We start from the raw sequence: 11,832 nt of genomic DNA, 5'->3' as shown, positions 1-11,832 counted from the left end.
TTGTGCGCGTCTACCATTTTTCTCTCTGAATGTGTTGTTCTGGGATTAGCACGATGAGCTAAACTAAAATGTTATCAGCAGATCCGTGTAAGTGTTCGACAAGTGACCAGGTCCTGGTTAAGATTTCGGTTAATTCCACCGAGAATCAGCATGAAGTTGCAAAAATCCAGCAAACTGCTTCACTAAGGTCTGAGAAAGGCGTAGTACTGAACACTACATCTCTTTTAGTCCTAGCCTAGACCTAAATCTAGTATTATTATCTTATTATCTGAAGATGTTTTAAATTCCATTTTGTGTGTGTGTGTGTGTGTGTTTAGTGGTAAACAACGACGAGCTTTTCTGAAACGGGAAAGAAGAAAAAGAAAACGTCAAGCTCTTGCTAAACTCAGAGAATGTGGTAGGTTGTAAATATAATAATGTTTTTAATATCAAAAAGCCCAGAGCCTTAAAAAAAGTGAAAGTGTAATGTTCCTCATCATGTGCAGGTGCTTATCAGACTGAAAATGAACAAGATCACAATGATGGTGTTGATGGAAATGAAAATGAGGATGAAGAACAGAGGTAGGCTGTTTTTCCATGCATGCAATCATTATTTGTCACTCTGCTGATAGCTAGATAGATGGATAGATAGATGGATAGATAAATGGATAGATAGATAGAAAACTTTATTAATCCCAAAAGGAAATTATATTGTTATAGCAGCCACATCACAGCCACTTCACTTCACTTTACAACAAGAATTTCAGTGAGAAAGGTAAAAAAAAAAAAAAAGTTAAGTTGTTTACAATTTAAGGTGGATTAATGAAGTAAAAATGGTGTCAAATAATGAAGTAAATAAATGCTGAAGTAAACAGTACATAAGGTTCACCAGCAAGTTAAAAACAAAATAGTGAATAAGAACCAGCAAGTTGAAATATGAATACAAAAAAAGATGAAATGAATGAAAGACCTGACCACAGTTTAATGAAGACAGAATGTATATGAGTCTATTTATAGTGATATCAGTAAAGGAGATCCCATACCTGACACAGAGCAAAGTTATTGTAAAGTCTTATTGCAGTTGGCAGAAAAGCATTCTCTGTCACAGCAGAGCTGAAACATTCTCTTACTGAAAGTGCTCCTCTGTTTTAGTTTAGCTAGCAGTTTTTTGGGGGGATTTGAGGTATTCTCCATGATAGGTAACAGTTTGTGTGCCATCTCTCCACTACTTGAGTTTGTGTAACATTCTTTTCTCCATTACATCCTTCTCTCCACTACTTTATAAGTACTGTGTCATCGAAAATCACTCCTGGGTTTGGTATTCTGTTTAGAGAGCGAGAGCATTTACACCAGGAATGGCTGGAGAGGGAGCGACTCGCTCAAGATGAATTTCAGCTGAGGAAAGAAAAAGAAGAGGCGGCTCAAAGGAAAAAGGAGGATGAAGAGGTAATACAGGATTTTTTTTTAAAGAGGTAGATTTATTTGCTAATCATGCATTTAAAAAATTTTTCTTTTTTTTTACTACAGAGGATGATCAGGGAGGAATGGGAGGAACAGCAGAGAAAGGAAAGAGAACTGCAGGAAAAGAAACAGCAAGAGAAGAGAGACAGAGAGGTGATCCGTGCATTCGGAGGATAAAGTCAAAGAGGCTGATGTCTATATATATCCTCTCATTCTTATCATTCGTATGCACATGGTTTTACAATAGAATATGAACTAAATAGCCATATCCACTTAGTGGGCAAGTTATTTACATTTTTTTAAATTAGATATGAGATAAAACTTTTTTTTTCCTTTTTTTTTTTTTCCTGCTTTAAACTTTTTCACATTTTGTAGTGTTAAACCCTGGAACTGAAACCAGTCAAAAGTTTGAACACACCTTCTAATTCAAAGGTTGTTTTTTTTTAAAGTGATTCATTTTATACATTCTAGAACAATACACATTTTTTTTCAAAACACATATGGCATTAGGTAATTAAGTAGCAACAACAAGAAGAGTCAGTTGTTATTTTAAGACATGAATATATATGGAATATTTCTTGCAAGAACAGTATTGTGACAAACGCATTTGCAAAATCCACCTAGCACCATGATGAAACTGGCTCTCATGAAGACCTTCCCAGGAAAACGAGACCAAAACTTGCGGCAAAGGAGAAATTAATTTAGAGTAACCTCAGAAATCACCAATTTAGAGTAATTTAGAGTAAGCCTCAGAAATCACCAATTAACAACCAGCACCTCAGATTAGAGCCATTATGATGGCTTTACAGAGCATAAGTAACATACCTTCATAAGTTGGATACTTTCAGCATTGTTTAACAGTGTAGAAAAAAAATAAAAATCAGGAAAGAGCATGGAATTAGAAGGTGTGTCTAAACTTTTGACTGGTAGAGTATAAATCTACCTTTAATAATATCACAGAGCACTTTTTTTACCATTTGATTGGTTGGAACATTATAAAATTTTTTACCCTTTAATTTTATGATGGTTCATGGTTTGTCCGAACTCCAGTTAACATTTTTGACAGAATTGCTTTGCTATCTCTGTGGTCTACAGTACACGTTGCCATTTGTTTAGACATGTTCAGTTGGTTTTCATATTAAACTGACCACGACATTATTGTATTTTATTTCTTGTTTGAATCAGTTGGTCATGACTGAAATAGACAAATGTGCTTCTCATTACTAATAATACAAAGAACATGTTTGCATTTCAGGAAGGATTGTACTTACAACAGATTGACTGTAGTAGATATCCTCTGTAAGAGCGAAGTACACATTTGCAAGAGTTTAAGAATGTTTTCATACTTGCTTTAAGCAAGTTATAGTACTTCATTACACCTTTTAAGAATGGGTTGTTTTGGAAACCACTCGGTACCACATAGTTGTGGCATCACTACAGTAGATGCTCATAGACTGTAGTGATCAGGAAGGTGCTCCATGTAGTACTGTCAGAAGTCTTGAGCCAGCCTTCATTTTGATCCAAAAAGCCAGATTATCTTGCATTTTTTTTATGTATTCTTGAGAAATAGTTCACCAGCCTTCTTGAAGGTCATTTTGTTTCTTAATTTTAGTCTAGTATCTGTATCTGACCAGTTTCAGAAGAATGTTTTTTGTTTAAGCTTAATCTAACAAATGGCATGAACCAGTGAAAAACAGGTGCAGATGAGGACAGATAATCAGGCTGGTGATTAGTACAATGGTAATGCTGAATGCTGAGTGGTTGGATCAGATAATAGGGGAAATGAGGTTGCTGCTGAGGTTGTGACATACTGTAAACAACCAATGTTTTTTTGCAGCCTGTCACAGTAAAACATTACTGGTTCACAATACTTTACTTATTTTATGCTATATCGTTTAATTTAATTTATAAAACTAAGGGGTGGCTTAAGGCATTTTTTACAGTACTGTATATGGATGAAATTCCATTGATTTCCCTAGTGGCAGGAATCAAGGACAGCATTGTGCTTGTGTGTCTGCGGACATCTTGATTTAGATCTTCTGCAAGACATTAACAGCACAAGCTGGAAGGCTAGTTAGTATCAATCTGCTGTAGATAAGTCAGAATCTGTTGCTAGCTAAAGACAGACGTTGGAATCAACTTCTATTTATGTTGGAACAAAAAAGCAAAGATGATACTGTATTACATTATAAATCCTCACTTTTTATTTATTTTAAGAATCCAGTTCCTCTAACACGATTAATTTAAAAGAAAGTCAATGAATGCTTAGTCACCTCATACTCTATCCCTGTGTCAATGCGATATGAATGATTCATTTTGTCATTTTTGTCAGTAAATCAACGCTTTGGTGAATCCCAACCATTCTCACAATTTGCCTTGATCTGTTTTGGAATTTGAATGGACTAGAGGAAAGAAAAGAAAATATTCAGAAGTATCATAAACATAGGTTTAGGTCACATGAATAAGATCTCCATATGCACCAAAATAAGAAGAATTAAAGCTACGTTTATGATTGTCTTTGCATTACTGTAACCATCCAGAGTCATTTTCGTTATCTTGCTTGTGACGAACACTGTCTACTTCCTTGACTAAGATACACACAAAAGAGAGAGTGACAGGCCTGTGGGCATCTTCTTCCTCTGAAGACAACGTATCTTTTGATTAACAGTTGAACAATCCTATTTTTCCACCTACGTTTCCTTTTTTTTTTAATTTTCAGCCACCAAATATGTGAAAATGTGCTTTTGCAGAATTGGTTCATGTTTACTCAGAGGTCTTAACGAGTACTGACAGATATCTGTAGCTGACTGCAGGTTTTTACGAGTCACCCTGTGTCTTTGCACCATTTATAGGAAGCTGTACAGAAACTGTTGGATCAAGCAGAAAGCCAGGTATCCATAAACATCTTTGTGTGGAAATATTTACAGGAATACATACTCAAAGGTCTGGTTTGGGTCATAGCTGTACTTTTGAATGTGTGAATTCCAGCTGGAAAATGGACGTTCTTGGAAAAACCCTGATGCCCCTTTGGATTACGGGACAGAAAAGGACAAAGCGAACTGCCCCTTTTTCATCAAAACCGGGGCCTGCAGATTTGGAGACAGGTTGGTCTTACAGTTTCAGATATTGTTTTGTTTTCAATGATGATGTTCATTATATTTACTCTGAATTTCTTTCCTTTTTCTATTTTAAACAGATGCTCCCGGAAGCATGAACACCCATCATCAAGCAGCACTCTGATGGTCCGGGGTATGTTTGTGACATTCGCCATGGAGCAGAGTAGACGCGATGATTACGATACAGACGCAAGTCTCGAGTACAGCGAGGACGAGATGCGGCAACAGTTTTTGGAGTTCTACGACGACGTTCTCCCGGAATTCAGGAACGCAGGGAAAGTTGTCCAGTTCAAGGTAATCAAAAATAAATGCATTGTCTCTGGAAATCAAAACTATACTTATGGGTTGCGGTGCTGGCATTAAACTCATCCTTGCATGCTTTCAGGTGAGCTGCAACTTTGAACCGCATTTAAGAGGCAATGTTTATGTCCAGTATGAAACGTAAGTACAAATAATGAATCCTGCATAGATTTGCTTTGGTTTTGTGGGTACTTATGGTGTGTAGTGTGTTTGATTCAGATAGTTACATCACTGTTTTTAAAATACAGATAAACAAATGTGTTTTGATGCCTTATTTTTTGTCCAGTGAGGATCAGTGCAAAGAGGCTTTCATGATGTTTAATGGACGGTGGTATGCAGGGAGGCAGATGCAATGTGAGTTCTCTCCTGTGACCAAATGGAAAACAGCCATATGTGGTAAGCATTTTGTTTTGTTTTTTTAAGCAAAAAACTGTTGGTGGATGGCTTGCATAGTTTTTTTTATTTACAGCAACAGCAGAAGATTATTCCAGAACAGTGAAATTGAAGACTTGGTAAAAAAATCTGATTTTATAGTTACTATATTTATGTTCTCTATTTACAGTAGCTCCATAGACTTATTATTGTACCTAGAGGCCCACTGAGGCAGTAATCCTGGTGCCCCACCTTAGCTCTATGAACATTTTGGGAGGCAATGAATAGGATCACCAGAGTCCTCTCTATACAATATCATATGATGTTCCTATTTATATTGCAGTTGGATTGAGAGCATAATTTGTTCCAGGAGCATGCTTGTATATCAAAGCACGCTTATATCAATCGTATATATTATATTAAATAAGAAATAATGGAAACTCAGATGATTTGATCCACAACCCAAAAATATTCATATAAAAATAATTCATACAAAATATAAAGTAAAAATAAAACTAATTAACCTGCACTTTACTGTTGAAAAGAATCACGGCTTGTGTGAGAGGAGAGGAGGAGGGAGTGGGGGCTACTGTGTGGGACATCTTTCTCAAACACACACACAGTAACTCACAATCCAAGGTTTTACTAAATCATGATTTTATAAATATCCAAATTTGATATGATACTTTTTTCCAGATTGTGTTACAATTCTAAATTGCTGCTATCATACAGGAATATGTGCTATGTGAATAGTTTAAAGTACGCCACCTGCAGGATTGTAATATCAATGAGTCCATGTGGCGTTACCTCAATTGCCCACAAGAGATTTACGATACATCACTGAATCGATTTTTTAAAAAGGAAGATTGTAGTAAATGACATCATAAATAAAAGAAAAGCAGACAGAAGTAAAAAAAAAAATTAAAAATTCCTGGGCCCGTATTCACAAAGCTTCTTAGAATTCTCTCAGAGAGCTCCTATCTTAGCCTAAAAAAGTCCTAGCTGGCAGTCTTAAACTAAAAGTGATTTAGAAAACTTAGAAAAGTACAAAAACCTCTATTTTAGTGAGAAAGTGTGGTTGACCTCATTGCTAGGGATGATGCAGCAATTCAAGGACTGTGATTGGTTGATAAAAAAAAAAAAAACTTCTGACCTCCGTAAATGTCTTGAAATGTGCTCTTATAGAATAGTGAAAATAGAATATATGATAATAGAATATACAGTATATATACATAATGTTTGTACAGTGAGGTCAATAAATATTTGATCACCCTGTGATTTAGCAAGTTCTCTTACTTAGAAATCATGGAGTGGTCTACAATTTTCAGCATAAGTGCTTTTCCACTGTGCGAGACAGAATTTAAAAACAAAAATCAGGAAATCACATTATGATTTTTTAACAATTTATTAGGGATGCACCGAAATTTCGGCCGCCGAAAATTTTCGGCCGAAATAGCGTTATCGGTTTCGGCCGAAACGTAATAAAGCGCCGAAAATAAAAGCCGAAATTGTCGCCACGCCTCTCCCATGCTCCCGTCTCGTTCGCGCTGTCATTACGCATCAAACGCGGAGTATGTCGGCGGTTTGGAAGCACTTCAAAGTTTCAGATGAGGACAGCAAAGTTGCAATATGCAACATTTTTTTAATACAAACAAAAAAAAAAAATATTTTAAACATGTTTTTCAATGAAGCCATTTTCGGTTTCGGTATCGGTTTTCGGCCAAGTGCATCCAAAAATTTCGGTTTCGTTTTCGGCCCAGAATTTTCATTTCGGTGCATCCCTACAATTTATTTGTGAATTACTGTATCAAATAAGTATTTGATCACTTGCTTTTCAGCCAGATTTCTGACCCTCAAAGGGCTGTTATTTTGCTTTTAAATAGTCCATCTACACTCTGCTCATGATTCTAAATTAGTAGCACCTGTTTGAGGTCGTTAGCTGTCTTAAAGACACCTGTGCACCCCACAATCAGCCAAAGTCTAAGTAGATACATGGGGTATCAATGATGCTAAGAATGGTGAAGAATCAGCCCAGAACTACACGGGAGGAGCTGATCAATGCTGTGAAGAGAGCTGGGGCCATCGTTTCCAAGGCTACCATCAGTAATACACAAAGACGTCATGGTTTAAAATCTTGCATCGCACGGAAGGTTTCCCTGCCTAAGTCAGCCCATGTCCAGGCCCGCCTGAAGTTTGCCAGGGACCATCTGGATGATCCAGAGAAGTCATGGGAAAAAGTCCTTTGGTCAGATGAGACCAAAGTAGAACTTTTTGGTCTTAACTCCATTCGCCGTGTTTGGAGGAAGAAGAATGATGAGCATCATCTCAATAATACCATACCTACAGTGAAGCATGGGGCTGGAAGCATCATGCTCTGGGGGTGTTTTTCTGCACAGGGGACAGGACGACTGCACTGTATTAAGGAGAGGATGAACGGGGCTATGTATTGTGACATATTGGGCAAAAACCTCCTTTCCTCAGTCAGAGCATTAAAGATGGGTCGTGGCTGGGTCTTCCAATATGACAATGACCCAAAGCTCACAGCCAGGAAAACCAAGGAGTGGCTCCGTAAGAAGCATATGGACTATTTAAAAGCAAAATAACTGGTCTTTGAGGGTCAGAAATCTGGCTGATAAGCAAGTGATCAGTTTGATGAGTTTTACAGATTTAACACAGTAATTCACAAATAAACTGATTTAAAAATCATACAATGTGATTTCCGGATTTTTCTTTTTAGATTCTCTCTCTCACAGTGGAAATGCACCTATGCTGAAAATTGTAGACCTCTCCATGATTTCTAAGTAAGAGAACTTGCAAAATCACAGGGTGATCAAATACTTATTGACCTCACTGTATATAAAGAAACTGTATAATCATCAATACAGGCTACTTTATGCAAAGTGTCTGTTATAGGCTCGATATCTTAAAGTTAACTAAAACAGCCAAATGTTGAAAATGTGTCTACGTTTAAAGCAACCCATTTCCATACAGTTGTTACTATATTTAAGTTCTTACATTTATTTACCATACTAATTTTATTACTTGTAATCCATTTCAGATTGATGAAAGTAAAATGGCTCAGCTTTCACCACTTTACATGATTGCAAGACAGTCTATTTAAGTTGCACTTTTGGATGGTATGTAGCCAACAATCCAAAAGAGATGGAAGGAAGTAAAAGAACAAGAAAACCAAATTCGACAGTAAAGCGGTGTTTACTTTTAGGTTTATGTTCAGTGTTTGAAGAATATTTCTTCTTTCTGCCATTTTGTCCTCTGATATAGAAACTCTTAAGCCTTTTAAAAGTCCTACTCTCTACTCTTAACAATATTCACTTTAGGAGCTGTTTTTAGGGCTAAGATGTTTTGTGAATCTGAACATCTGAATTTACTAAAATTTCATCCTAAAATTAAGAAAATGTCATAATTCTAAGAATTTCCTAGGAATTTCATCACTAGGAGCAACTTTTAGGGTTAAGACACTTTGTGAATACAGTCCCTACATTTTTTGGGCTAGTTTCAGGTCTATTGTGTGGTTGTTGAGTTGAAACCTGGCAACCTGGTTAATGACCAAGAGGAATGCACCTAGTGTTTCAAAACACGCTGCAGGAGTGTATGCCAGATGACGGTTGACTCTTAACTGCCTATGTCAGGGTTACTCTAACATTTCCATAGATAGAGGCCTGCAGAATAAGTGTAATAGGCGGCTTCCGAGTGGCGCAGTGGTAAAGAAAGATCGCTAGAGGGAGTCCCCTGGTGACGGGTGGGAATTGGATAGGACTAAATTAGGAAGAAAATCGTGGAAAAATTCCCCAAAAAATTGTAATATATGTGTGATATACTCAAAAATTAAATTAAGTCGACAGGCTTGGTCATTGGCTAGCACCACTAAAATCTTCTGGAAGATCATCTTAAAAAAAAAAAAAAAAAAAAGAAACAGGATCAGACACGAGTATCACTTTGCTGTATTTTACTTAAATTGCCTTTTCTGTTTGTTTTTTTTTTAGGACTTTTTGACAGGCGTAAGTGTCCGAAGGGGAAGCACTGTAACTTCCTCCACGTGTTTCAAAACCCGGATAATGAATTCTGGGAAGCAGACCGTGACCTCCTTTCGTCCTCTGAACGTGGTGGAAGCTTCAGCGGAAGGCACAGAGCGCCATCACAACGTGGCCGTACCCCCGAACAATCCAGGAGTGCCAGGAGGAGCCACAGCCAAAGATGGAGGCGGAGCCGGAGTAGAGAGAGGCGGAGTCGGAGCAGAAGCAGAGACAGTCGGAGGGCTCATCATTCCCTGAGAAGGGAGAAAGGCTCTTTAAATGACCGAGACAGGAGAAGCAGAAGCCGTGAGAGACGCAGATCACGTAGCAGAGGCAGAGAATCTAATTCTGAGGGTGGAAGTCACCATTGGTGTTCAGAATCGAGAACCAGTAGGAGATCACAATCAAACGCCCCTGAAGAAGAATTTGAAAATGGCACCATCAAGAAGAAAAGGAAAAAGAGTAAGAGCAAAAGCCCCAAAAACGGAGACGCTTCCCCAGCTGATGCAAACACATCCGTACGCCGGCACAAACGCTCGAAAAAGAGCAAGAAAAAAAAAAAGAGCAAAAAAAAACTCAAGCAAAAGAGGAGTAAATCCAGCAGCGCCAGCTCTTCTGCAGCTTCCGAGTCAGAGGAAGACAAAGATGAAGATGCACCAAAAAATGAAGAGCAACAAAACAGTGTAAAGGCTGGAGAGGATGCCCGGATTGAGGAAAACCTTGTCCTGCTTCACGAGGACAAGGAAATAAAATCGAGCACACCTAAAGTCAATCCTTCCCCTTCTACCGGTATTGCTCCTGAAACTGGCTCTGATTCATGAGTGTATAGGAAAAGACATTGCTTTTGTTTTTTTTAGCAAAATGGTCTCATCTGTTTTGATTATGTAAATAAATATGGTTATGGCTTCCAACAGAGATTCATCTTCAATCTGGTTTAAATGATGTTTCGTTTTTTGTTTAGATTTTTGCACGAACCAGGTTATATTTTTAGAGCAGAGTCCTGCCACTACATCATAAGCAGATTAACATTTTCGGGAAAAAATAAATAAAAACAGGATTGGTAATGCCTTACCAAGATTTTTTTTTTTTTAGCAGGTTCAGTGAATTTGCTTAGAAAGGTCAAGGTTGTAGTCAGAGTTGTATTAAGTGGTGTATGTGAAATGATCAGACGGTATGCAACATAAAATGGATGAAAAAAACTATGCGTAGCTCTGAACCTTTTTTTAAACCTTTAGTTGGATCTTAATAAGACAGCAGATGTGTTTCATCATGTACACACTCAAGTCATAATTTATGCCAATACACATTTTTAAATTCCATTTTAGGAAGAAAGAAATGTTTCAAAGTCAGACAGAAATAGTTCAGTGGTATTTATTATTATTACATTATAAATGTAAAATGTAAAAAAAAACAAAAAACTGTGTAATCTTACTTCTGTCATAGTTGGTGCAGCCAACAATATACATGATTGGTTACATTATGTAATTGAAATATGCTTTCACCATCAGACAAATTTGTTAATATTGTCTGATGGTGAGCTTTGCAAAAAACAAGTAATTATTTTTGGCGTCATCATTTTAACATTGTTTTTCAGCACATAGGCACTTGTCTGGTCTTCATCCTGATGACTTATAGGTAGAAACTCCCTGTCTGGAAACAGCTATGTAGCTTTTGTTAGTTCTCTTTGTCAGGGATTAATAATGCAGGAACTCACAGATGGCACAGAAGCAGCTGAGCAGGTCAATAGCTCTGGTTTGTAAGAGTATTAAAATTTTTGTCACAGTGGCAGAAAGAACAACTCACTCACTCAACTTTATCAGCATTATTTTATTTATCATTGAGTTCTCATATTACATTTATATATATTATTAAACTACATAATATTTACATTATTTAAATAATATCTGTATTATTGTGTTTCATTATAAAACCAATCACTCATGTCTGTACCACTTTATACTGTATACAGGGTCAAGGAGGACCTAAAGCCTATCCCAGGAGACTTAGGGCACGAGGCAGGGTACACACACATACACACACAGACTCACATGCTTGTTCAGACTGGGCAATTTGGGAACACCAATAAGCCTAATCTGCATGTCGTGAACTGTGGAACCAAACATAGGGAGACCATGCAAACACCATGCACCCAGAGGTGGGAATCGAACCCCGAACCCTGAAGGTGCAAGGCAACTGTGCAAATGATGACATAATGGCCATGAATTATGCTGAAAAGTGGGTTATAACTTTGAAGTCATTTTTAGTTACATCACATTGACATCATTGATGATATGTACATTGGCATGTCCCCTTTAAATGCATGTGCTCACCGGGTTTCTGTTGCGACCGGGGGCAGGGGGTCGCAATCTGGTGCTTTTATTGTAGCTTGCAACTATATTTTGATTTAGAAATAAAAAAATCCCAAATCATACTTTATCACTTGTGCTGTTGCAGTCTATTATCGGAAATCAGGCAATTCTGTTTGCCCAATCATTACTAAGCGGAAACTAACTGTTGTGTAAAAAGATTTTAACCATCCTGGTATTTTCACACTTCAGTCTTAAGAGTTT

At 37.3% G+C, this 11,832-nt stretch overlaps 1 protein-coding gene across 1 annotated transcript; it reads left to right on the top strand.

Annotated features, from left to right (window-relative positions):
- The first annotated feature begins 1 nt into the window (after position 1).
- zrsr2 (zinc finger (CCCH type), RNA-binding motif and serine/arginine rich 2) lies at positions 2-10,179 on the top strand. Its single transcript, XM_053513920.1, has 11 exons — positions 2-187; positions 318-397; positions 486-561; positions 1,311-1,425; positions 1,507-1,593; positions 4,293-4,331; positions 4,429-4,544; positions 4,637-4,850; positions 4,942-4,997; positions 5,143-5,252; positions 9,233-10,179. Exons 1-11 carry the CDS (start codon positions 69-71, stop codon positions 10,081-10,083), a joined length of 1,863 nt encoding a protein of 620 aa, XP_053369895.1. The 5' UTR covers positions 2-68; the 3' UTR covers positions 10,084-10,179.
- Positions 10,180-11,832: the final 1,653 nt, after the last annotated feature.

The sequence above is a fragment of the Clarias gariepinus genome, chromosome 15 (genome assembly GCF_024256425.1).
Source record: "Clarias gariepinus isolate MV-2021 ecotype Netherlands chromosome 15, CGAR_prim_01v2, whole genome shotgun sequence".
NCBI lineage: Eukaryota > Metazoa > Chordata > Actinopteri > Siluriformes > Clariidae > Clarias > Clarias gariepinus.
This window is presented reverse-complemented; position numbering and strand designations above follow the sequence as displayed.